The 25,721-nt window shown below is 43.1% G+C and overlaps 8 protein-coding genes across 8 annotated transcripts; 6 read left to right on the forward strand and 2 right to left on the reverse strand.

Moving 5' to 3' along the window:
• The first annotated feature begins 992 nt into the window (after positions 1-992).
• On the forward strand, positions 993-2,382 carry BCIN_06g05450 (hypothetical protein). Its single transcript, XM_001559048.2, has 2 exons — positions 993-1,559; positions 1,640-2,382. Exons 1-2 carry the CDS (start codon positions 1,402-1,404, stop codon positions 2,160-2,162), a joined length of 681 nt encoding a protein of 226 aa, XP_001559098.1. The 5' UTR covers positions 993-1,401; the 3' UTR covers positions 2,163-2,382.
• Positions 2,383-2,494: 112 nt separating this feature from the next.
• BCIN_06g05460 (hypothetical protein) lies at positions 2,495-3,849 on the forward strand. Its single transcript, XM_024693608.1, has 3 exons — positions 2,495-2,655; positions 2,733-2,827; positions 2,964-3,849. The coding sequence occupies exons 1-3, from the start codon at positions 2,594-2,596 to the stop codon at positions 3,731-3,733; spliced, it is 927 nt and encodes a 308-aa protein (XP_024549394.1). The 5' UTR covers positions 2,495-2,593; the 3' UTR covers positions 3,734-3,849.
• Positions 3,850-5,097: 1,248 nt separating this feature from the next.
• BCIN_06g05470 (hypothetical protein) lies at positions 5,098-8,012 on the forward strand. Its single transcript, XM_024693609.1, has 3 exons — positions 5,098-5,787; positions 5,840-6,556; positions 6,610-8,012. The coding sequence occupies exons 1-3, from the start codon at positions 5,490-5,492 to the stop codon at positions 7,818-7,820; spliced, it is 2,226 nt and encodes a 741-aa protein (XP_024549395.1). The 5' UTR covers positions 5,098-5,489; the 3' UTR covers positions 7,821-8,012.
• Positions 8,013-9,943: 1,931 nt separating this feature from the next.
• On the forward strand, positions 9,944-10,997 carry BCIN_06g05480 (hypothetical protein). The gene has a single exon (XM_001559044.2). It carries the CDS (start codon positions 9,975-9,977, stop codon positions 10,893-10,895), a length of 921 nt encoding a protein of 306 aa, XP_001559094.1. The 5' UTR covers positions 9,944-9,974; the 3' UTR covers positions 10,896-10,997.
• Positions 10,998-11,657: 660 nt separating this feature from the next.
• On the reverse strand, positions 11,658-12,643 carry BCIN_06g05490 (hypothetical protein). The gene has a single exon (XM_024693610.1). The coding sequence runs from the start codon at positions 12,609-12,611 to the stop codon at positions 11,838-11,840; it is 774 nt and encodes a 257-aa protein (XP_024549396.1). The 5' UTR covers positions 12,612-12,643; the 3' UTR covers positions 11,658-11,837.
• A 1,426-nt stretch (positions 12,644-14,069) lies between these two features.
• Positions 14,070-15,726, forward strand: BCIN_06g05500 (hypothetical protein). Its single transcript, XM_024693611.1, has one exon. It carries the CDS (start codon positions 14,690-14,692, stop codon positions 15,155-15,157), a length of 468 nt encoding a protein of 155 aa, XP_024549397.1. The 5' UTR covers positions 14,070-14,689; the 3' UTR covers positions 15,158-15,726.
• Positions 15,727-16,747: 1,021 nt separating this feature from the next.
• On the reverse strand, positions 16,748-19,324 carry BCIN_06g05510 (hypothetical protein). Its single transcript, XM_001559041.2, has one exon. It carries the CDS (start codon positions 19,092-19,094, stop codon positions 16,968-16,970), a length of 2,127 nt encoding a protein of 708 aa, XP_001559091.1. The 5' UTR covers positions 19,095-19,324; the 3' UTR covers positions 16,748-16,967.
• Positions 19,325-21,333: 2,009 nt separating this feature from the next.
• BCIN_06g05520 (hypothetical protein) lies at positions 21,334-25,519 on the forward strand. Its single transcript, XM_001559040.2, has 3 exons — positions 21,334-22,156; positions 22,219-22,852; positions 22,901-25,519. The coding sequence occupies exons 1-3, from the start codon at positions 21,614-21,616 to the stop codon at positions 24,880-24,882; spliced, it is 3,159 nt and encodes a 1,052-aa protein (XP_001559090.2). The 5' UTR covers positions 21,334-21,613; the 3' UTR covers positions 24,883-25,519.
• Positions 25,520-25,721: the final 202 nt, after the last annotated feature.

The following is a 25,721-nucleotide window of genomic DNA, read 5'->3' on the forward strand; positions in this document are numbered from 1 at the left end:
TCGCTTGCTGGGTGTATCATACCAGATACCTTGAATTGGAAGTTTCCTCGCCTCACCAGGTCCATATACGAAGTCCTGACATGAAGATATCCCAGATACACGTTACTGTTACAGCGGAAAGGCACAGCCTTACAGAAAATCCATGAACAGACCGCACGTCATGCGTAGGTTACTTACTGATACCGAGTTTTATCCACGAACTTGAACCAATCAAGTTGACCGCAGGGACTGCTTCCTTCTCACCGAGTTCTTGACCGCACTCACGTCTCAGTGCCTTACTCAAACTTTAATATCATCCCCTACCAAGTGAGTGGGGGTATGATATGTTGTGTTTCATGGGCAATTTTCAGTCTCCAAGCTGGCTCGGAAGATGATCCCATCGTTCCCCATCGAAAGATAAATTTGTATGACCGCCCAAGAGAAACTGTATGTACCCAATCTGACTGATGCAGCTGTTGACTGGTAACGGGATTCCTTGGAGGTTTTTGATCTGGTATCACACGATAAATCATACGTGGAAGATTTCTCCCGCACCCAAGCCTCCCACAACACTTCTCGATGAATGAGAATCGAATTCAATGGGGACATGGACGAAAATGCATACCAATTGAGGATCATATGATTTTCACCCATAATCTGCAAGGCTAAGCACATCAGCATAACAGCAATTTAAGGCTTTTGCCCTGCATGAAGGACGCCCATCATATCACATTTATATTCCCAGACCCCTTGTATATAACGTTGAAGTCCATGCAGTAATGATAGAACTGGGCCATATCGTTATTCCTGCGGTACGCCGGCTATGTATGAAAATCCACAACCAACGGAATAATAAAATGACTTCATTGGGGTGAATTTCCGACGGCTGCATACCTTCCACCTTTCTCGACTTCGGAATGGATGGTTGGGTTGGCGTAGTCTTGGATTATAATTGCTCCAAGAGGTATTGTAAGCAAGACTCGAATGGAAACAGAAGAAGCCCCTGAGCCTCTGGTGTAATCACGTGACATTGCATCAAGTGACCGTGGAGTCGGTGCTGCAGCAGGCGGGAAGAAACAAAGGCCATTGCAGCCTGAGGCAGAAAGTCCGAAATACGGATTCACATCGGATCGCTTTAACCCTTGAAAGGGCTGCATCATCCAGCATCTGGCGGGGCAATCATCAGCCTAGAGCCACCAAAAGAGTCACAGAAATCACATCAAGACACCAGGATTGATCAATAGTTGTTACTATTACCCTACAAGAAAATCTTTTCCACAATCAATCACACCATCACATCATCCAATATTGATAAATACCCAAGTTCTTCATCGGCTCGTTCCTTTCAATAGTTGACGGTCGGTCCATCACAACGGTAACCAAATCAGTAAGCAGAATAAGTAGCACGACGCACCAGTCAATATGGGTAAAAAGCAAGCCGCTGGAGAGAATAGCAGAAAGGCGGCAGGGAACGCCAAGAAAGCTGAAGTTGCTGCGTCAAAAGCGGCAGTTGAGAAAAATAAAAAGGATCAAGCAGAGTCAGAAGAATGGTCCAAGGGCGCAAAGAGCAATGCAAAGGCGTGAGTCCGAATGGTTGATTTCAGCTTTTGCTACCCCGCATATCACCCGACCAATTTGCTAACGTAGGATTGAACAACAGTGAAGCTGCAGCACTCAAACAAGCCGAGTTAAATCGAAAGAAGGCAGAAAAGGAAGCGTTGTTGAAGGCCGAGGAAGCTGCTGCTCCCTCTGGTCCGAAGAACTCGAAGAAGGCCGAAAAGAAGCCTGCTGTTAAAAGAGGTCTCGACCTATCACAACTTGACGACTCCCCTACTAGTGCTAGTCCATCATCAGCTTTGAATGCTTCCAACATTGATGATGCGCTGGATGCGCTGGCTTTGACATCAAATACGAAGGAAAAGATTGATAGGCATCCAGAAAGGAGATTCAAGGCTGCTTATGCAGAATTCGAACAGAGGAGGCTGGAAGAAATGGACAACGATGGCAGTGGAGCGGGATTGAGAAAGAATCAAAGACAAGAGAGAATCAGGAAAGAGTTCGAAAAGAGTCCTTTGAATCCTTATAACCAGGTCACTGGAAGATATGATTCAACCAAGGATGAATTAGCAGAGATCAGGCAAGGTGTGCAAGCTGGTCTAGAGTCAAGGTTGGCAGGCAACTAGATCGCTATAAGCTGCGTGTTTGCCGGTGTGCGCGGCGATTTGCTTCATCTTGTTGGCACACACAACCCTTTGCGAGTCTGGGGGAGAGAGAGGGAGGGTTGACGATTTAAACGATACCATTATTGCAAGAAAGCACTCAGTAACGATAGAGAAAGAATGAATGAATGACATCCATTATTAAAGACAAAATTCAACATGTGCGAACAATCTACTCGAAGCAAAGTTTGGTCCAAAAGTTATATATAAATGGCATTGATGATGTTTCATGAGCCTACCTATGATTCATGAATAGTTTCTTGGACCTTCGGAATACCTACTGCGTACTTAGGTACGGCAATAAGTTCACCGCTTTCACATCATCCCCAAGCTCTGGATCACAATCACAAGCCAAAACATAAACATAGTCAAAGTCAAGTACAACGACAATAACAATGGCGCCACAACGATTATCAACTTTATCGACGGTTCGAAAGCAGCATTTACTCGTAGAATTGTGCGTTTTAATTCACTCTTCCTGTCTACAACAATCAACCACATTACCATGCTAATGAGAGATCCACCGATATGCAGTTCAAGTCTAAAATACGCATGTCCACATGGCGTCTTCATGAGCCTCACACCTGGCGACCCCACCCTCTGGTCTGGCGTTCTATTCGTGCGGAAAGGTATGTTTGGATCTCACAGAACACTATCCATTATCCCGTGCATCATCCTGCCGCGAACGCGGGTCCCATGTAGCCAAACTATTACGTCTCGACATCTATGAGCCCGACTGACTTGTCCCGATCTGTCTTACTTTAGGCCCCTATGCGCCTTCAATCCTGCGCTTTCACATTTCGTTCCCACCTCAATATCCTGCTCTGCCGCCTCTAGTAACTTTCTCGACGGACATTTTTCACCCGCTGATTACGCCACTTACAACTTACATGTATAGTACGGATACACAGTCTGATGGTACGGTGAGCGCGACAGACGAAGAGAGACTACCTCCTGGAGGGTTCTCGCTGAGAGAAGGATTTCCTGCGTGGTTTGGAAGAACAAGTAGGAAGGGTGTAGAACACGGAACTCCTACGAAAGCGAGTGGGAGTACAGCTGAGAGTGAGGCTATGAGTAGCCCAGAAAGCGGCGTCTATTCACTGGGGAAAACGGCAGATGGTGTTAGGGTTGGGGTTTATGAAGTATTGAGATATATCAGGAGGACGTTCGATGATGAACTCGTGCTAGATAAGGTACCTTTGGAAGCAGCCGGCAACCCCGGCGCATGGCACGCGTGGAAATCGTATCGCATAAAGATAGGCAAAATGACTGCAGAGAAGAAAGACTCCGATTTGAAGGATCCGACATCACCGGTGGTAGCGCGCGCACCAGGAGAATGGAATTGGGATGGAGTGTGGGAAACAAGAGTCAAGAAGGGTATCGAGAACAGTACTGCCGAGACAGTCTTATATGGCTTAGGAGCGGATGATTTGATACAGTTTCTCAATTTTGACAAGGAGAAGGTTGAGCAAATCAGAGAGCAGATTAAAGGGAGTGCGGATGCTTTGGAGCCACAACGGAGGAACGTGGTATGATACCTGAGGAAATTCTGAACATTTCGGTATTTTACACAGTTCAGCATATCCTACAGACTATTTTTTCTAGCATTGATACCCCCGGTTCACATAATATAAGCTTTAATTCTTCTCCAGATCTTCATATGCAATCGGCGCTTGTATCGCGCAAGGAAAATGTCCGATGTCTTCGATGTTGTGCATCTCAATAGCTATGCATAGGTAGTATCTGCACGATCATCGAATGATCGCCTTCACATAACGTGGTAGCAATGCTCACCATTGGAGGCACATTAATACCTAGGATTCAGATCCTCCGAAAGAAATGATCGACGTCGCATACAAAGTGGTCAGATATTTATATCTTTATCTTCAATCCTGGTAGGATCGCAGGCGGTCTGGATTCAGTCAGGGGTTTATCAGTTTGACGGAGAAGAGAGAGTTGTTTCATGTTATTATTTGACAGGATTGCATCATCAATTTCAATTGTGTGCTTTGGATGTTGTGAGCTGGTCTTGGGGAGAGAGTAAAAGTATGGGTTTCAGTAGACCATCTCATCGGTTCTTTGCGGGTTGTCTGGGTGGATATCTTACTGTTTGTTTATTGCATGATAAATTTTGAGTAATGGAGAGTTGTCTGTTGGTAGAGCATTATCATTCCGTTTTCATTTTGTTCAAACATTATTCATGGGAAGGTTATTGATTTTTCAATCTCTACCAAAGATCCAATATATCAACATTCGAAGACCCGAAAGGATTCCTTTTCCATTTCCAACTCTGGAAGTTCCTGGAATATGCAAGCCATTTTCACTCAGAATTCCCTACAATTTGACCTTCGAATGTCCCATAGTGTTGATACAACTCTCGCGACTTTTTGGTGTATTCTTGTACAGGACTCTTTTCTTGAAAAGGGGCATACACTCAAGCTTGTTGAACTCTTAAATATTAGAAATCTTTATCTACTGAGATTTGACATATATGGCTGACAGTCTCGCCTATATGTCTTGAGACGAACCTGCTTTTACTGTGCATAGAAGTACACGCTTACAAGTTCCATCCTGTTATAGGGATCGTTCTCTTTTGTTTTCACGGGATAAACGACCACTGTGAACTTCTTCTGGCGATGCTCTTATTTTAATCTTATGTAAACCATCTTCGGCTCATCTCTGGTGCTCAGTCCTTTGGGGTTGAATAAATGTGGCAATTGAACTTTCTATTCGTGTTAGTTCACTTAAACATTGGAATTTCTTGAGGTCCCCGGAAGCTTTATTAAATGGTGTTCTATATCCCAAATGGTCTTTCCTAAAAGATCGATATATGGTTCTTGCCCAGAAATTCTGCAAAACAAACATACCTGCCCATTCAAGGTCATGTAATATTGTTACAGGCAATCCTTTCAGTCTTGAAAAATTTATGTTATCTTCAACAACTTTATTGCATCAATCCTTTTTGGCTATGATTACAGAATCCTATTCTCCTATCGGCGCACTTATAATAGTACCAATTGTTATCCTATTGCTCGTTGTATTCATTGCGTTGAAGGCAGGTAGTATTTGGAGGTGGATTGTCAACTGTTGCCACCGGCCTGGGAATACTTTTCATCGTTCTAGATTATACCGGAGATTCAAAACTCGAAATTTAAGTTCCGAAGATACCTACGACGGGGCCTGGAGCGATTTGGAGACTACGAGATCGGGTGGTTCTAGTTTTCTTAGCAGAGCTTCCAGATTGAACACTTTTATGAATCCGTCTTCGGAAACACATTCAACAACCTCAATATGGCACACTCCATCTCACCAAACCAGGAGCTTCAAGAGCCCGAGGTCGAGCCGCTACGAATTATCAAACGTAGCCAAACCGTTACCAGTCGTATTTCGAGCTCAAGATTTGGAGACGCAGATGAATGGGGAATGGCTGGATCCCCATTCGATGATGAGGGTGAGGGAAGCCCGCCAGTGGCAGCAGACAGACCCGTAGGGCCTTTAACTATACATAAGATAAGAAGGGGTAAGGGTAGAGGCAGCATTCTGAATGATGGCGGTTTGTCTATCAAGGTTGTGGACATTGTGAAGCAAGGTATTGAAAGTCTAGGCATCAGTCATACTACAACAAAAACTAATTGTTTCAGATTGTCCTGTGAATTCTAAAGCCGAATTTGAACTCACACCAAAAGCATCTGATGCGCAGAGGAATAAGAGCACAGGAAATTTCCTGAGGACGGAGTTACATTCTGTGAGTTCAGAAAACGACTTCGAATCTCCAGATATTCGAAAATTAGCTGGCTCTCCTATAGTACCACAAAGAAAGAAATCTAAATCTAAGTATTCTCTTTTGAGAGCATTTGGTGGTCGACGGAGTGAGGATTTGGTTCCTAAGCCTAATCTTGGTCGAAGCGATTCTTCAGCTTCGACGAAATCACATAGTACTCTTCTTCGCAAGCTTTCTCGTAGAACATCTACAGCTTCTACAATTCAATCGATAGCTTCCTCGAGTATTAGGACTGTCGAGCTCTCTAATCCGTTTGACACAATTGACAATCAGAGCATTAATGATTCCAGGATCAATTCGAGAGCATCTTCCTACTACGATGAAACTATCATGATATCGAACCCACCAACACCCACACCCACACTCGTACCAACATACAGCTCCTCTAGAGATGATAACTTTGTCCTGTGTCCACAGATTTCTGTCACTCCGGAGAGTGCTAGTGTGAATGCGGGAGTTTGTACATTATGGGCTGCTGTTGAGATCACTGGCGTACTTCGGAGAGCTGATGGTACGTCAACATTGGATGATGCGGGTCGCACCTATAGTACACAAAGCCTTACTCCACGATTTTTAGGTAGGTTATAGAGTCTCTTAATCTTTGTAAAGTGCTCACATTAAATTTTCTAGACCTCAGAAGTTATGGCAGTCTTCACAACATTGCTGTTGAATTCCAACCCGGACCAGATTGTATCATAGTTGACCAGCCGGCAGACACCTTCCAAGCTAAGACTATTCGAGTAAGTGAGACTCATCTTATGTTAGTTAAAATACGATTGAACGAAGTCAAAAATTCGCAATCACATGCGAAAGAAAGATCATCTGACGAACTGATTGAAAACCTGAATGAAATTTTGGGAGACATCACTACCCATTATTTAACTGTGAAACTAAACTATAGACACTCGGCTTTCTTAAACATGAGATCGCAGGCCGCCGAAGGAGAGTTCAGGCTCTTACCACAACACACTTTGCTGGAAACCAAGGCCACAGCATCTATTAAGCGTCACAATCCAGCATCTGCTTGGTCGCCTAGAAACTCTGGGACTTTGAATTTGACAGTAGGAGCTAGTGTACTTACGAAAATTATCGAGAAGCACTTTTCGGCCGAGAAATCTAGAGAAGCACTCCAGAAACTTGCGGATGACAGAACAACGATCCCATATTCTCGGAGAACCTTCGGATATTCGTCGGATAAAGAAAATCGGAAGTCTACAGCTAGCTTATTGTCATATGAAGATTCAACTAGCAATTTACTCTCTCATTCGTTTTCCATGACAGCCATCTCAAATTTCAATGCTCGAGGTAGCCCTGTTTCCAAACGTCTAGGTTCACCTTACGATCATCCATTAGATGAAGTAGACAGCGAAATGGATCCTGCCCGGAAAATCTGGTCACAAATGCGAAGGACCTCACGTCCTGCTCGTAAGCATCCACGGGCGAGTATCAGCGACGGGAACTACTTCAGCCCAGATCAAGACGCGCTATTCGAGTGTGCTCCACGATATGGAGGTAGTTTAAGAGGGCCAAATACCTCAATTTTTGAACCGCCTGATAATTTCCTGGAAACTTCGCTTGAATTGACGCCAAAAGCAAAACGAGATCGAGTTTCGAAAGGGAAAAGTACAAGTTCTGTGATTGATGATGATAGACATCATCTTAGAGAGATGGCGCTGAGAAATAAGAGAAGCGTAGGCCAAGAAACTTTGAGAAGTATGGTGCCTAGTACTCATAGTGTTGGAAACGCGTTCGGGGGTAGGCACGGTGGTGTTTTAGGGGCCGTAGCGGGAGTAGGATTACCGGGTAGAAATTGGGGACAATGGTTACCTTGGGGTGGTTAGATGTTGTTGTGGGTATTGATTGAACATTCGTTCCTTATCTGACTTAAAGTTGGACATTCAGACGGTCAAAATAATTAGTTGATCCTGTTGGGATTGTTATAGGAAGGGCTGCCTATACTTATGATGAGAATTAATAATTTTTTTGCCTCTCTTTTCATTAATATAGTTAGTATCAATCAATGCATATGCATATTTCTGAAGTTAAACATCAATCTTGGCATTGCTTTTGGTAGTGAAGGTATGAAATAGTGTAACCAATATATCTGCGATCCTCCCTCACCTGTAAGTCCTTTGCATTGTGACCCATGTCAGGAGAGTTGCTTTGAATTTCAGTCTGTTACATAGCTATGTAAAATTCATAAGAGTTACTATTAGGAAGAGTTATCCATATACTCGCGAGAATGAGAACACACTCATGATGTGCTGAAGTTTTTCTTTCTTTGTTAGTTTTGCTAGTGAGATGAAAGGCTATTCTATTTTTTGGAGTGAAGCATTTGAAGATTACATTCTGAATCCGAACCTGATTAGATCAGTAGAGTGGTTTATAGGAGAGAAAACGTCATTCTTTCTCTTCATAACCCGATTCACTCGCCATTTTCGAGCTTGCGTTATGATTGTTGCTGTCGACAGACTAGGGAAAACACAACTGATGATGTAGAAAGCGTCAATGTTGGAGATTCGTGGCACTCGTATACTAGGTAGCCAACGATATTGTGTGCAGTGTCTTCTAGAGAAGTTGCCCATTGGAAACGATGTTACTAGAAAAGATAGCATCAGTCAATCATTACATGGTAATGTGCTAATATGCATCAGTTGATTAAGTGGACAGAAATAAAGGTATGCGATACAAAGTTATTTGTATGCTGATTTGTGTGTACAGATATTTCGACAGAACACTGGCATCTGTGGGCAACGACAAGTTGATTTCATGATCTACAAATGACTTGTTAGGAATTTTTATCATAGTTCATGTGTTCGTGCTGATACCAAACTCCTGTGATCTATGTTGAAAATTTTAACTGGTCTATATATAGCCCGTCAGCCCATTAAGACTTTATATTTTATCAGCTGATATTTCTTCTCGGACCCCTCACTCGGATACCTTAGTCGAGATGGGTCATTTTACAGGAAGGAAAAGAACTTCATTGAATCTGTTATAGATGTGCTTTAGGCGACTATTTTAGCGATTCTAGTATAAGAATATTTAGTTTGAGCAGATTCTTTCTAGCTTGAGGAAGGTTCATGAAATCTATTACCTCACTAGCAACGAGAAAGAATCTTGCTCCGTGCTTAATTTGCAAGGTCGTTCGTAGAAGGGACTTGGACTAGAACGATGGAGTCAACGGGCTTGAAAGCTGATATGAAGGTGTTGGATCGCGTATATCTCTGGCTGATAAGCGGAAAGAGTAGAATGATCATAGATTACCTAAGCTTGAAGGTGTTTTAAAAGTACGCTCAATTATTTTCACCCAATAGAAGGTGGAACTGTTAGGAGAAGACTTTTAAAGTATGGCTTTCTGGCACTTCTAGAGTCCATTGAAGCAATTAGATAGCTAGCTATATGATAGAAGATGATTCAAGCTCGAATTGCAATCTTGAGTTTTGGTCTAGATGTACGGTACGATCAAGATCATTTACCAAGTCTTTACATATAGCTGAGACTATTATTTTCGTTTGTTTTTGTAGCTGTAAGCGAGAATAAAAGTGGGTTGATAATTGGTACGGCCATTACCTAGATAGTGATCAGATGCAATGAGATAGGGTGTGATATAAGCTAAAGCTAGAATATTACCTATTGATATTCAGAATCAATAAGACCGTATAGTAGTAGTAGTGAATACAACATGACTAAGAAATCATACGGTGAACTAAGGCATTGGGGGTACGGTCGTCAAATCAGCCAGCCCACTTTGATTTAAGAATACTAAGACGTATGGTACTTATTACTTAAAGGCTCCTGGAGTAGATCTCAAGTTCTTTACTTGACATCCTCCTTGTTCTCATTCAGAATACGTCTCAAGTTCTCGTAAAAACAAATCGTTCGAGCTTTCAACCGACCAATACTTACTACATACTAGTAAGTTGATCACCAACAGCAATCATTGGACATACAATAACATCTAGAAACTAGTGAAGGTTAAAAATCTACTCTCCATGCAATCCTACAAAGAGAAGTTGAAACAGCTCAAGCCAGACAAAAAGACGAAACTTTTCCCGAGTCTCGGATCAATTCCAATGGATCCCACTTCCCAAGAACAGACTGATACTCCCATCGCTCAAGCTTTTACCGTCTTTCCTAATCTCCCTCTCGAGTTACAGCGCAAGATATGGGAGTTTGCTGCAGTCCCAATTTCTCGCGCCATAGAAATCCAATCCAAATACAAAAAGAAAACCAACAAACACATAACTTCTTTCTACGAAGCCTTCAACATTCAACGTGGCGTCCGATATTACACAACGACATCCCCTATCCCAACTAATCTTCTCCATACTTGTATCGAATCACGCAATATTGCTTTGAGGAGCTACAACTTCCGTACATTTTTCCGTCGACCCTTCTACATCAACGAAGATCTAGATATCTTCTGGGTACGAGGCCCAGCCGTCATCGGTTTCCCGAGTAAAAATGATAGTATCATCATACACTGTCCGCGAGAAAAAGGAAAACTGCACAACCTAATCTCAGAACACAAATTCCGCCATCTCGCCATCGACTACCAAGCTGCTCGCGATCCGTTCCCGATGTGGACGAGTTTCTTCCCGGGCCAGCGAAATCGCAGCTGGAATATGTGTTTTTGGAGAGACTATATTTTGGAGAGTCCTGCGATTGAGAAAATATATCTGGTATACACGAAACTAGAAGAGCGGGAAATGGCGCGGGAGGAAGCGAAGAATATGTCTGAGCTGGGGAAAGATTTTATGGAGAAGAGGGAGAAGGATGTTGCGGTAATTATACCGGGGGTATATAAGTGGTATTGTAAAGCTAGTGAATTGAGGAGGAGACATGGATTAGGATTCAAAGTTCCCTCTGTGGAAGCAATCCTTGACACAGAGTTCATCCAGAATTCTCATTAAGTCATCTCATTCAAAGTGTAGAATGATACTTTAACCATACTTTTCCGCTGAGATACATTATTTTATTGTCAAGATGAACCAAAATGATAATATAGTAGATCATATATGCTCGTATAGCTTGACTTATATCCTCAATTTCTATCTGGCGCATGGAACGGTTACCAGCATTGATCTAAGCTTGAATTGGAATTCACTCCGTTGCAATTTGAGGACCTGGGTAGAAAACTTGATATGATACTTTCACCTTTTCTTTTTGGTAAAGTGTGTTATCAGCAACGATGTATAACGAGCATCTAAATAGACGAAATACATCGACAAGAGACTTGATGATAGAATTTTCATATAGGGCAAGGCTGGAGTGGCAGGAAAAACTGCCAAGTATAAAACTGAATTCATATTCTGGAAGAGATGGTGATTGGGGGCGGGGTGGATAGCTAGATTTCTTGAACCGCAACGATATTCAAAATACTTCAGAAGAGGCAACTAGAACCTCTAGATTTTTGAAGAGTTACTATGAGTACTTTCCGTTATTTTCATACGATCGATATCAATCCCAACGCCTATTATCGTTAGTAAATATGAACTCCATGATGAATAACTCGACGACGTAGTCACATGATGCAAGAACCTTTCAATCATTGTGATGAATGTCAATTAACCTGCATTTTAGAAATCAAATCAATTATGAGACAAGATATGAGAAGAGCCCCAAATATCCGTTTCTATGTGAGCTTAGTACTTTCCGCGGTCTTCTTGACGAAATGGCTTTTGAACTATGTAGATTGATTCAAGGGCTTGAAATTGAGAAAATAAGCGTAGGAGAATATGTCCGTGTAGGCGTTCAAAATCGGTGTTCCTGTAATCACGATTTTTGAGTCGCCTTTTAAAGCACAACAGGCTTGGAGATATTTTCCCTTCTTATTCTTGATATTTTGGGCTTCGTCAAGGATTATCTGCGACCAATCGACATCGAAAGTGGGAATTTTGGTCTAATAAATGATAGCGTCTGGCATTGAACGAAGTCCTGCTTGATTTGATGATCCTGCTTGGATGATACGGAAAGGGACAATGTCGACGATACTTCATGTCGAGCATCCAACTCTCTAGCGAGTTAAATTCCTTCGCCACATGCGTATATGAAGTCAATACCACGTCAAACCTCGCAAGATCGTTCGCGTTTTGCTGGGCCAGTTCTTTACCATGAAAGTGACAGATCTTCGGCACTGGTGATTGCCATTTGTGGAACTCCTCTTTCCACGTTTCCAAGGCCAGAGCTGGCCCGATGATAAGAACGGGACGTCTTCTGGTTAGTTCTAACAAAGCAGTTATCTGTAGGGTCTTTCCCAAACCCATGACATTATAAAGCGCCGTTCCCGTAGCGGTGCCTCTCTCTCCAGCCTCACTTGCGGCTAGAAGACCTATGCCTTCCAGTTGGTAATCTTTCAGGCCATTCCATTCATTTCCCAGTCTTTCTGCTGCCTTTTCCATCCTGGGAAGTTTCAAATTGGGATTGAAGAACTTTGTGGGCTTGTTGGCTGGATGGACAATGATCTCAAGTGCTTTCCAAGCAAGATTCCAGACAGCAGCAGCGCAATCTTCGTTCGACAAGTGTCTCTCATTCTCTGATGTAAATTCTACATCCAGAGTCTCATCACCTATCTGTTGGCCTTCTGTGCCCCACTCGGGTGAGTGTTTTCGTTCTGCCCTGCGAACCATCCCATCAGTGGGACTAATCGAAATTTGGCTTCTGGGCTAATAAACTTATTACTAATTTCATCACTGCTCTTAACAGTGTCCTCATCTGCGAGTGGTCTATCTTGGAATCTGAATAGGCCTAATTCACTGCTTAAAATAGTTTCTGGGACAGAACATTAATATCCGTTCAAACAAGAGACTTGAACAAGCTTACCTTTCGAATAAAGAGGTTGGTTGAGATTATCATCCTCCGTATTGATGATGAATATTTAGTATCGAAGATCGTAGGCAGGAAATCAAATCGAGGAGAAGAAGTGTGAATAATCTTGATGTATAGGATACAAGTATTTATAGACTCACGACTGAAAAAGTAAAACGAATGTTAATTCTTTAAGCCTACGGAAAAAGTAATTGTAGATATTAGCTACGATGTTATGTGACTTCCAGGTCACGTTTCCCTCACAAACCCTATGGTAGCGAAGTTAATATTTTCGATGAAAAGAAGTTTAATATAAATCCCCATGTAAATTTCTATTATATATATAACAGTAATAATATATATATTTGTTAGTAATGATATAGTCACTTTGTTAATAACGAATATTTGCTGTTTTAAACGAAACTCGTTTATTATTGAATTTTTTTTTTTTAAAAAAAAAGAAAATAAGAGCTCTGAAAGACCTTAGAGATTTCTGGATTCTTTGAATATTAGAATTATAGGAAAAGTGAATAAAAGGGGAGTGCGTTTCAGAGCTAGAAGAAAAAGGGAGCAAATATTAGAACTAGAAGAAGAAAAAGAGTGAGTGTAATAAGAGTTATAGAGTAGATGAAAGGTATTTACTGAAAGTTTAAAGAAGAGAGAGTAAAAAGTAAATTATTTATATTACTTTCATTTATTCTTTAATCAAACGTTTTATAATTATACCACACTATTGTGAAAGAGTAGAAGGTGGTAATGGTCACACAAGAAAAGCCTTCGCATATACCAGTAATAGAGCAAGTGGCTATACATAGTAAATGGGGTGAATCACTACATCGCGGCAGCGGCTAGAGTAGAGCACTCAAACTTCGGAAGTCACCTTAGAAGATGGAAAATTCAATGTCTTTTTCAGGTCTACAGAAGAGAGACTATAAATACTAGAAACTCATAGCACGTGGTTTCCAGGTCACGTATTTCGCTCTCACACTATACAGAATATATTATATAAATAGAAATACTATATAGCTTCAATTTATAGATTTATATTTATTGATTAATAGTCAAATTCAAAACAAACAAATATTCTGATAATTCTTAGATTGAAAATTAGAATTAGCTTTTCAAATTCAAAAGTTTACTAAGTCTTTTAAATATAAAATTCTTTAGTAATGTATGAAAATAAGATTAGTTTAATTAATATTTTAAAAATGCTTTTTCCAATTTATTATAAAATTATTAAAGATTTTCTTGTATTGATGAAGCGGTCGCTTTGTTAATCACTGATTCTGCCACTACAGGGAAAATAGTCTCAACCTATTCGGTGAGACAGAATCTCACATGCTCCAACATTCATTCAAAATAAGTGAATTGTCGAATCTCTCAGTGTTGCGCTGAGGAGGAGTCAACTTCAGCTTATATATTCTGCAAATTCAGTTTCTCTCAACTCTCTTTTCCTTTTCCTTTTCCTTTTCCTTTTCCTTTCCTTTTTGAATCAAGATCGACTGCAACTTTCCACGAAACCGAGACTCAGCGACGACACTTCAAAAAATTTCCTATTCTACTTAGCTACGACTTTGGCTGCAAGTAAGGCCCATAGATTGGCCCAGGACTGCTGATCGATCGATAATTCATCAACAAAGTTATTCAAATTACTCAACTCCGCCACATATTCTTCTATTCTCAACGCACATCAAAATGGATTCTGCGACATGTATGCGCTTGGGCACTTGCTATGGCCGAACAATATTCTGCAAGTTTGAGAGAATACCTGAGGAAAAAGGTGGCGGTAGCCTCATGACCTATCACGGCGACACATACTAGGGGCCATTTGACATAGGCAACCGCCCAAGCCGCACCACTGATCGAAAAGGGACTTAACAGTCTTGTGGCATCTGACCGCATGAATAGCTTTGGTGATGCTTATCAACATGGGCTTGGTGCATTGGGATTGAGCGAAAATGTGCCAAAGTTTTCACCAGTTCCTTCGATCACACAGTGTGATGAGCATCAGTTAGAACAGACTGGCAGATATCGTTCCACAGTCTCAAAGGCAAATCTGTCGGATGTTCGCGACCCTGATCCCAGTATGATTTCGGAAGAAGACTCATCAGCGGTTACCGTTTCAAGGCTTTTGGGGCTCGATCGAGTCGATTGGAAAGGAAGATTGTTCTGTCTCCCAGTAGTTCAACCCCAGTGCCCCAGCAATGTGGTAAGTCTGGTCCCAAGCTTTGTGATTGGCGACATACTATCATGTTTGCAAAGCTCAATATGTTTTACGATGACAAGATCAACTATGCCGCTCATAGATACCTCAAGGAAGCAAAGAAACAAGGACTCATTCAACCTTAGACATATTCAAGCCAGATAGTCTCCCAGATAGTCCAAAGTCAAGTCTCGGCAATGGATGCTCGAATGCTTAAGCGTTGCTCTTGTAGACTGAGCCAAGTCTGGCCAAAAGATAACCAAAGTTCGGAAGCAGAGGTGATATTCTTGTGGACTGGACCAAGTCTGGGCCAAAAGATAACCAAGGAAGGCGACGTTGACTGATACCTTCATGGAATGGGTTGACTATTGGGTTCATATAGCGACTATTTCTTTTTATTTTATGATTGAGGAAGGGTGATAGAAGTTGATTTGCACTGGTACCCGGGAAATGGAGAGCGATAGGTCAGTGGCCAAGTTCTGGTCATTCGATATTTATAATGGTGTGCCGACAGTTGGCATTACAGGGTGAATTAATTAATTCTCTTTCATTGGGGCGGATAAATCATTGGCGCGGGCCAGTTTCGATAGTTAACTTCATGCGATCTCATTTTCTTCTTCTTCTTATTGTTTTTTTGACTCAAGGGTAGCTGAGGAGGCCAACACGATGTCCATTATCTCTTTAGAACGTTTTTACAATCGAAGACATCTGAACCATTGAATGATCTGATGCTATTGCGTACACCAACATATAGCCGCGTGGTTGAACAAGAAGTTATCCAATTGTGACAATGATCATGAGGCAGGAGTATATCACAGCTTAAGGGACTAACTATGGTCATTATATTGACATGATTTTATAGTAACAAACGAAATCATTAGAACGAAAGACACAACACAAAACTCTAATCTCAAGTATCTGATTTACTCTAGAATCTTAGCAGAAGAAATTTCCATACTGGAATTGAAAATCGGTAGTTAATCGAATAACGAATGAAAGCTTTCGGAAAAGCTAACGGTTATTTCATTAAATTTATTTCGCTTAACTATATAAAGTGGAGACATCTACAAGTATGTATCGTATCCCACACCACCGTCCGGATCGATATCCCACCCCCACACATTTATTAGTTCCCCCCCTACTCTCTCTCCCATTTACAAATACCCATCAACAAATCCCAAAGTAACTTATTATTACATCCTTCGAATCATCGACCTTGACTCACTAGGTAGTCAACATCTAAACTTATCTACTTTCTTATTCTGACCAACACACACACACACTTAGCCGATAGTTTCTCAAATCAAATCAAATCAAAACCAAGCCATCCATATCCATCTATTTGAACAATGCCGCCGGTCAAACTAGTCTTATAATTACCGGCCGGATGCATTATATTGCCTCCGAAGCGGGTGAATGTGAATGTGAATGTGAATATGAGTGCACGTATTGATTGATGACCCATGTGGGAAGACGCGAATGGTGAGATATATATAATGATTCGCGATTTCACTGCCAAAGAGGAGGCGGAATATAATATAATGGCAGGCAATTGCTCGAGGAGCTTACGGTCACCGCATTGGCGTTTCGACTTGGTCAGTCTTTCTCTTGTTCATTATAAACATTATTAATATCCATCTATCAGAGTTAGATAGAGTTATTATAACAAGTCAAAGGAGAAGAATATACGATACTATAGTTGCACTATACTACAACCACAACTACAACTAATAAACTACGATTTTCCGATATCGATGCGGCTCGTTATTATTCTCTCGTCCGATTCGAGTTACACCATTTGTTTATTATTATTTTCATTATTTCTGCCGAGGTATATATGTAGGTATATATGGATGTACATATGCTCGATTCCCAAGTGAAGATTTAGTATTCACCATCTCATTCGAGTATATAGTGTAAAAATGAACCTTTTTGAAATCCGTGTCGGAAGGGAAAATAGTATTATAAGTAAAATCTAATCATCCTCCTCCTCGCTGTCCTCCCCAAAAATCGCCTTGAAAACCGCGTCTTCCGGTTTCTGAATTTCCAACGCTTCATTTCTCTCTGCATCAACCACTACCTGTTGATTCTCCTTCGCCAGCTGTGCATTCTCCGGGTTACTATTCCCAAATACATCTCCATCCTCCATCTTGATGTCCTCTCTAAACGCCCCATTCCCCGCCTCCCTCATCATCCTCTCCACCTCCCTCTTACCCACCAAATCTGCAGGGACATCCCTCCGCATCCCTTGCTCTTCATCCGCAGACGGCTGTACATGTTTCGGAGGCTGCACATTAAACCTCTTGCACAGTAATCTCGTCGGGAACCAATCCTTCCTCTCTCTGGTCATCGGACCATACATGCCCATCTTTGCTGCCTGTTCCGCTGGATCTTCTTTGATTTCCGGTTTGCTCAAGAGATTGTTTCCCGAACCATCTTGTCCTGGTAATATTGTACTCGACGAAGAGCTTGTAAATCGTGTGGCCATCAACCCCGTCATTGGCTTGAAGATTTTCGCGCAGTTAGCGAATTCTTTGAGTTCTTTGAGCCAATCTTCTTTACTGGTCAACATACTCCGTTCCGGTAAGGTTAATACGATGCCAGCTTGATGTTCGAGGTAAGCACGGTAACGAATGCGCTTTGCTTCGTCTTCGCCATAGACACTTGCGCAACGCATAAGTGCTGCATCGGCGGTATATTTATCGATTTTGGGTATCTGAGAAAGAAGTTCTTGTCGTCGTTGTTCGGGGGTCATAGCATAGCCTTCGGGAATTTCGCCTAGGGCTTGGGGGAGATTAGATTTTCCAGATGCAGCAGCTAATCGATCACGAGCAGAGCTGGAAAGGAAATCGAATACGGATTTTCCAGGTAGAGCAGCTTCTCCTAGAATCGAAGCTCGAGATTTGGGGTCTAATTTCGATGCTTTTGCTGCATCTGAGGTGGATAGATATTGTGATTGTGTGGATTCAGATTTGGATTGTTTGGCGGATTTCCACCCTTCAGGAATGGTGGGCGGTGGATACTTAGAAAGCGTTTCGGACATTGATGATGTAGTTGAGTCATTACTGAGAATAAATCCATCCAGGGGTAAACGACCATCATGACATTTCCGTAGCCCAGCTGCTGCCTTTGCCATAGCGGACTTTTTTGAAATAAAGACAGGTTTGGATTTTAATAATGAATTGGCAGCTGGCGTTATTGGTTTCTTCTTCTTCTTATCTCCTCCTATGACTCGATTATAGGATATTCGTGGACCAATTTCATAAGGGTCTTCATCATCCGAACCGGTGTCATTTAATATGCCAATACCAATACCACCTCTGACAGGCTTCTTTTTCTTCTTGGCGATTTTGGGTGCGATTGAAAACGATCTATCATCATCCTCGTCTTCTGACTTATCTTTCTCCGATCCAAGTCCATTGATTGGGGTCAACTTTGTCTCCCCATCAAAACCTAAGCCTTTATGATCATCCTTACGAAGAAAACTAATCATGCGAGTATTTTCAGGCGCAAAGAGATATGTCGCATTGGCATCTGCGCCAGACCTTTCCATTCCATCCAAACGAGCTTTTCGTCGAACCTTCGGTCCTACTCCCTGTCCTTCTTTCCAACCCATTTTCTTCAATAGCTTCACCCCCATTGTCTCTCCGTCACTTTTGAAAAGATCAATGAATGCGCCTCTGCGAATTGCGTCATCTTGCGTCGAGCCGATTCCAGCAAATCCTTGTGTTGTTTGTACGCTTTGAGCTTCTGCAGCATCCGCCAAATCTTCATCATCCATAAAATCTTCGGGTCGTTGTTGGCGTACTTTGGTCGCATCTTTGTTTCGATTCGATCGTGAGGAAACAAAAGTCGAAGGTGTCCAGCCTTCTTTCGATCCCACCGTGTTGAAATATCCTGCACTAAACCCTCCGGTAAAAGCACCATGCAATCTTTTCAACCCTCTCTCATCACGAACTTCCTGTTTCCACACCGGTACATAGGATCCATCATCTCGCACGTCTGCATCTCGTGGGGGCAATGGGGTTCCGTATACCACGAAGGGGGATTGTTGGGCCTGTAAATCTGCTTCGTATGTTGCTCGCGAACGTTTGCCGGACATGGTAGAAATGCACAGTGGACAATGTCGAACCGTATCGATGGGGATTGGGAACAGGTCGAGGCTGCACCCAATTATTGAACAGTCAGCCTTGTCAAGTTAATTGGGTGCAAACGGATGAATGTTATTGGCTTGATAAACGCGGAGGGATGGATTGATGTGAGGCTATTAATAGCAAAGGGAAAGAGGATTTTTTGATTACGTAAATATTTTAAATTTCCGTCGTGCTACTCGTGGGTACCTAGGTAGGTAGTCTCAGGCACTGAATTGAAAACGGCTTGGTTTCCGCTACCAATTCATGTTCCCCATGCATTTTGACTTCTACGTAGCAATGGTAGAATGTAACATAATCATCTGGAGAACTTGGGGGAGGGCGGAGGGAGGAGGGAGGAGGACTCGTAATGTAAAGCTCTGACAGATATGACGACTAACCTTGTCTTCATCTCACATACTGGAGGAAGAGGGGTACAAGGATTGCATTGGACGTTACTTGGTTTAATCACCAATCGTCCCAGGAATTCAATAGTTTCGGGTCAGCTTCCTCTTGGTGTGGAGGATTCTGGTGGCGACTGACTGAGCGACTGCGGCTGGGGATGGATGGATGGATGGATGGATGTGATGTGATGAGTTAAGTTTATGGTACAGTACACAGTGCGATCATCCGTGTTATCGAAATCTTCCAGAGATTCATTACCTCGGGAGGTCTTACCACCGGTGTACCTAGCACGTAGAAGAATGGGAATGGGTGCAATATTAACCGATCATGAAGACGATGCACACGGTTATAGCGCGTATCATCCCCCTTATTACTATCACCGCGATTGCTGCTGTTGCTATTTGAGTTCGTGTGTTCTTCACTGTATGTGGTGTGGTGTGAAGGGAAATCCATGTGAGCGTGTGAGTCTGGACTATGGCCAGTAGTACCGCACCCACGAGCAGACATCCAATCAATCTGCTTTCGTGCCTAGACCTTTGAACCTGGTTCCTTGGATGTGTTGTGGTGGGATGGAAGGGAAGGGAATGGGATTGTTTGGCGATAGCACGACATCTGCTCAGGAACGACGTGTACTGCTGGGAGGAAGGAGAGAGAAGTCACTTGGGACGAGGAAGGCAGTTAATAAGTATCGCATGTAAGAAGGGATAGGGGAATGGATATATATGTATATGAACATGTGAATGGATTTATGAATATATGAATGATAGCTATTATTCTTATTATAATCAGATCATTAATCAGCCTTACCAATACGATACGAGTTCATCTCATTACATCCATTGCCTGCCTGTATGACTTCTGCGTATTGATTGTTATTGTTTGACTTCACTCTCTTGACGCATTGATTTAATCCCGCACTCACTCACTTCACTCTTCGTTGACTCACGCTTCACTCACTCAAGGGATGGATTTAGCCATATCCATATCCATACCTATCCATATCCATATCCATATCCATCGCAACCGTCATTCAGCCGTTGCCCTTCATTTTAAGTTTGGGCGTGATCCATGTGCATTTCCTTTTTCCTCTTTTCCTCTTTTCCCTTTTCCCTTCCCCCTTCCCCCCAACATCTTCACTGGGCTCGATTGGGACGAAGTGTAATTGACATTCGTATGGACAGAGCACTGGAAGCGAAAAAGCAAAAAGGCAATCCCTCCCTCGTGCAACCCCTCCAACATTGGGACCAGGTGCGTACCGACCTCTCTCGTCCTCTCTGCAACCAACCACCACCCGTCATCATCATCCATCACCGGCTCAGAGCAGAGGGCATTCTGCTTGCGCAAAGCCCATCTAGCCACCAGACTTTATAAGTTACTATTATTACACTCGGGACTAGCGGCCACCCATTGCTTCCCTTTCTGGCCCTTCGCTTCCTAAAATAAAGACAATCAATAACAATCAATAATAACAATAACAATAATAATCATAATTAATCATAATCATAATCATAATCATCATAACACATCCAACGCGACACGGGGAATCTTGGAGCGTGCATATGCATTCATCAGAAGCGCCTCCACACAGCTACAAGTACCTCCCTGATAGAGTGACTGGCTGACTGGCTGCTTGACTGATTGACTGGTTGACTGATTGACTGGCCGAACTGAATTGACTGCTACCCAACCCTAAACCGTGGTTGGAATCTTCCGATTGATTTACTATAATAAAGGTTCCTCGTCCATTCACCACGGCCACATCTTGTCATCGGCACATCATAACGAAAACAATCAATCCCACTCCACCTGGATATTGCTTTTGTCTCCGACTCTACCACCACTCCCACCACAAACAACTGCTGGATTGTCTCTCCACAAGAGAATGGATCGACCTCTCCCAAATTAATCAGAGAGAAAAGTCATTCGCAAGATTCCCCAAATCGTGGTAAAATTCAATTCAATATCCATCCAATTTAATAAGGTGACGCTGCCTACCTAGTCGTAAGTGTCAGTAATATTTACTGGGGTCCTGCGTTGGTCTCTGCAGCTGGCTGGCTCCCTGTTCATTCGGTTGCTTAATTCCTCCATGGCGACAACAACTTCCGTCTCGCCCGCTACTCTTGAGCGAAATACTTCACGACGAGGGTACAACAATTCAGCCCCCCATCGTTCCCAATCGACAAGAGTTAAAAGCACCACCACCGACTCACCACAGCGGTCACATTCACATTCACATCACCATCGTCCATCATCATCATCACGACATGCGGCTATAGAAGAATCCGTACCCCGGGCGAATTATGAGACTGCGAACGTCGCGCAACCATCAAGAAAAATATCAAGCAGAGACGGCTCAGCTCCCTCGAGACACGAATCGACCAGAAGCGCATCAAGCAATCATCGATCAACCCATCACAGTCGACACTCAAACGACATGGCGACCGCTGCAGCAAACGGCGGAGGCCCAGCCCCCGTCGTGACACCGCAAGAATCAAGACATGCTGCACACAAGGGAAAATCGAGAACTACGATACCCGCCCTGTCCGGAAATTGGATTTTAGGCAAGACCATTGGTCAAGGTAGTATGGGTAAGGTGAAGCTGGCAAGGAGGGCCGAGGGAGGTGAACAGGTAATTATCCCTCATTCGGCGGTACAGATTTCAGTCGTGTCTAACAAGTGTCTATTCTATAGGTTGCCGTCAAAATTGTTCCGCGAGGATCCACCGATGATAACCACAACCAAAGTCGAGCTGATAGAGAAAGAGCCGACCATTCGAAAGAAGTTCGCACCGCTCGTGAAGCGGCTATCGTTACCCTGTTGGACCACCCGTACATCTGCGGCATGAGGGATGTTGTGCGTACGACATATCATTGGTATATGCTATTTGAGTATGTGAATGGAGGACAGATGCTTGACTATATCATCTCGCATGGAAGATTGAAGGAGAAGCAAGCTCGGAAATTCAGCAGACAAATTGCTAGCGCCTTGGACTATTGTCACCGAAATAGCATTGTTCACAGAGATCTGAAGATTGAGAACATTCTCATTAGCAAGACGGGAGATATCAAAATTATTGATTTCGGCTTGAGTAATTTGTTTGCTCCACGAAATCACCTCAAGACTTTCTGCGGCAGTCTTTACTTCGCGGCTCCGGAGTTATTGCAGGCAAAGGCATATACTGGACCTGAGGTTGATGTTTGGAGTTTTGGTATCGTACTTTACGTTCTGGTCTGCGGCAAGGTTCCTTTTGATGACCAAAGTATGCCGGCACTGCATGCAAAGATCAAGAGAGGAATTGTCGATTATCCAAATTGGCTGACTCCTGGTAAGTCCTTTCCCTCTTCCGGATCCATATAGTACTAACAGGAGGCAGAATGTAAACATCTTATTTCCAGGATGCTGGTGACTGATCCAAAGCAACGTGCAACACTACAGGAAATCATGAGCCATCAGTGGATGATAAAACAGTACGGTAGTCCACCTGAGAATTATCTGCCAGTTCGAGATCCCTTAACACTTCCTTTGGATGACGATATCATCAACAGCATGACCGGCTTTGACTTTGGCCCACCAGAACTCATTAAACAACAATTGACTGATGTCATCAAGTCGTCCGAATATGGTCATGCCGTGCGTCTAGCAATGCAGGAGCGAGAAAACTCTGGTCCTCCTCGCGACTCGGAGAGAAAGAGAGGGGTATTCGACTTTTACAAAAGAAGAAATTCCACTACGAGCCGAGATACCTTGACTGCGCCAAGTTCAGAACTCCTTCAAGTCGGCAACGACCCTGTGAACGCCTATCACCCTCTCATCTCCGTGTATTACCTCGTTAAAGAGAAACGCGAGCGTGATGCCCTCGAATCTAGCCCAGGCGCAACTTCAATGCCACGGGTGCCTGGTGAAGCTCCACTACAGATGGCAGAAATTTCCGCCCCCAAGCCAGCTTATACGAACGCAACGGCCTATGAGATGCCTGGCGAGAAAGCTACCGGAGGTCGATCGCGCCCACGTGCCCGCACTCATGGCGAGGATGAAGTGACAGAAGGGATGAAGAATGTCAAACTTGGTGGCTCTACTGCCCCGCCATCACCGGCAATTGTGGAACCCGTGGAGCAATCGGCTAGGAAGGAAAGTACTGCTGCTGGTATCCTGAGAAGGTTCAGTACACGACGACGCAAGGAACCTCCATCATCTGAAAAAACCGGCAATCATCTCACCGTCGGATCGTCGAATGAGCCATCAACACTTAGAAAGAGTTTCAGTGTGCGCCGACACCGTGATCGGGATGGGGATGGACATCTTCGTCCCAGTGGAAGTGAGCGCCAACATAGTGATCTTCTCACTCCACGATCTGCAGAAAATTCGGGAAGTTCTAAATTAGGTCGATCAACGAGCGTCAACTCCGCAGAATATAGACGACGAGAAAATCGACGAGGAGCTGGATCGGGAGCAGGAGCTGCTGCTGCGGAACCAATGCCGCCAAGAGTTACTTACAAAGATCCACCTCCCACGAGTGGTTCCGATCATTCAACGATGAATGAAATGCCACCTCGCGAGAGCGAAAGAGCGGGACTTAATCCTAGATCTGCGACCATGAGGGCCAAATCATTAGGTCATGCAAGAAGAGAAAGCATACAAGCTCGACGAGCTCGAAGGGAGGAAGCTAGAGAAGCAAATGTACCCGAGGAGACAGATGTTGAAATGGGCGACAATAGTGGTCTATCAACCGAACGAGTTGACAATGCAGAGAATGTCAAACCCGTATTTCTCAAGGGTCTGTTCAGCGTGTCTACCACATCAACCAAGCCGGTTCAAGCCATTCGAACGGACATCATCAGAGTATTGAGGCTCCTGGGGGTGGAGTATACAGAAATACGAGGCGGTTTCAGTTGTCGGCACATTCCTAGTATTGATTTAAAGAAGGTTGTCGATGTACCTCCTAGCAGTCATGGAAATCACACACCTGGGCACAGAAGGAAGATCAGTTTCGGAGGTTTCATGGGAGGTGGCAACAATGCAGAAAGAGATCGTGAGGATTTCCGAGAAGCAGAAAGATCACCACCAAACTCCAGAACTCCACGTAGAACTCGTGGTCCCGAAAATAGCTACTCAAATTCAGATGCTTCTGATGAGAGTGTTACCAGACACGGTGATTCATCAGCTAGGGCTGTAGGCGAAACTAGCACACATGTTCAGAGTGATCTTGGTGGGAGCATGATTCTTGAATTCGAGATCTTCATCGTCAAAGTTCCTCTTCTCTCCTTACACGGCATCCAATTTAAGAAGCTTCGTTCAGGAGGAACTTGGCAATTTAAGAATATGGCAGATCAAATTCTTCGCGAGCTCCGACTATAATAAGTCTCACGAAAAATCTCAACACGAATACGCGAGTCCTATGAATACTTCTATTTGAGTTGTAACACAGGGCTTTAAATCAGCTATTCTTTGGTTGATTCACTTGAACAAAACATGTGGGCGAATGGACGATGGGAAGAAAGACATACACGCATTACTCTTGAAACGAATTCCTTTTGTTAGCGAAATTGATGAGAAGATGGCATGCATCGTCACAAATTTTGGGGCCATTTTGTTTTTTATTGCGCACACAAATTTCATTTGTTTGTTCCCATGCTCGACAATTGTTTGTGTTGATTTCCTTGCGGAACCAATTTGTGGTTCAAATATGTAGTAATTATGGGATAAGAGTTCCTTTTAGGGGGAATGAGGGACAACATTTGAAATTTGGCATTTCCTTAATATTGTGGGGAAGGAATCTTGGTTTGGGATACGTTTATTGTGGAGGGAAGGAGATAGGAAGGGGATAAAAGTAGTTGATTGGCTAGGAGGGATGTGTACTTGGGGTTGTGCATGCAGTTAGTTGATTGTGGGAAGGGATGAGGGAAGGAGTGAAGATAAGACTGGAGCTATGGGTAGGTAGGGCAAGAACAAGGATAGATATTCCGATATTGTACTTCTCAATTTGATTACCTCATAGCAGACTCATTGACTTTGTTTTTCATGGTTGAAGTTTCCTTTTTCGTTTTTTTTGTTTTCTTTTCACTATTACTTTCCATCTATCCCTCCTACTTATTGTAGTGTGTATATTCAAACGTTCGACCATCCATCATTCTCTGGCACCGCAAACCATCATCTACACACCAATCTCACATCCAACGTATCGCAAAAACAAAAAG

Source organism: Botrytis cinerea, chromosome 6 (assembly GCF_000143535.2).
Source record: "Botrytis cinerea B05.10 chromosome 6, complete sequence".
Taxonomy (NCBI): Eukaryota; Fungi; Ascomycota; class Leotiomycetes; order Helotiales; family Sclerotiniaceae; genus Botrytis; species Botrytis cinerea.

Bases quoted from the DNA above. Each gene is read 5' to 3' on its own strand.
- BCIN_06g05450 (XM_001559048.2), top strand. From the start codon at position 1,402: ATGGGTAAAAAGCAAGCCGCTGGAGAGAATAGCAGAAAGGCGGCAGGG. The intron at 1,560-1,639 runs GTGAGTCCGAAT...ATTGAACAACAG, and splicing joins GCAAAGAGCAATGCAAAGGC to TGAAGCTGCAGCACTCAAAC.
- BCIN_06g05460 (XM_024693608.1), top strand. From the start codon at position 2,594: ATGGCGCCACAACGATTATCAACTTTATCGACGGTTCGAAAGCAGCAT. The intron at 2,656-2,732 runs GTGCGTTTTAAT...ACCGATATGCAG, and splicing joins CAGCATTTACTCGTAGAATT to TTCAAGTCTAAAATACGCAT. The intron at 2,828-2,963 runs GTATGTTTGGAT...GTCTTACTTTAG, and splicing joins CGTTCTATTCGTGCGGAAAG to GCCCCTATGCGCCTTCAATC.
- BCIN_06g05470 (XM_024693609.1), top strand. From the start codon at position 5,490: ATGGCACACTCCATCTCACCAAACCAGGAGCTTCAAGAGCCCGAGGTC. The intron at 5,788-5,839 runs GTATTGAAAGTC...TAATTGTTTCAG, and splicing joins TGTGGACATTGTGAAGCAAG to ATTGTCCTGTGAATTCTAAA. The intron at 6,557-6,609 runs GTAGGTTATAGA...TAAATTTTCTAG, and splicing joins CCTTACTCCACGATTTTTAG to ACCTCAGAAGTTATGGCAGT.
- BCIN_06g05480 (XM_001559044.2), top strand. From the start codon at position 9,975: ATGCAATCCTACAAAGAGAAGTTGAAACAGCTCAAGCCAGACAAAAAG.
- BCIN_06g05490 (XM_024693610.1), bottom strand. From the start codon at position 12,611: ATGGTTCGCAGGGCAGAACGAAAACACTCACCCGAGTGGGGCACAGAA.
- BCIN_06g05500 (XM_024693611.1), top strand. From the start codon at position 14,690: ATGAATAGCTTTGGTGATGCTTATCAACATGGGCTTGGTGCATTGGGA.
- BCIN_06g05510 (XM_001559041.2), bottom strand. From the start codon at position 19,094: ATGTCCGGCAAACGTTCGCGAGCAACATACGAAGCAGATTTACAGGCC.
- BCIN_06g05520 (XM_001559040.2), top strand. From the start codon at position 21,614: ATGGCGACAACAACTTCCGTCTCGCCCGCTACTCTTGAGCGAAATACT. The intron at 22,157-22,218 runs GTAATTATCCCT...TCTATTCTATAG, and splicing joins GGGCCGAGGGAGGTGAACAG to GTTGCCGTCAAAATTGTTCC. The intron at 22,853-22,900 runs GTAAGTCCTTTC...AACAGGAGGCAG, and splicing joins TCCAAATTGGCTGACTCCTG to AATGTAAACATCTTATTTCC.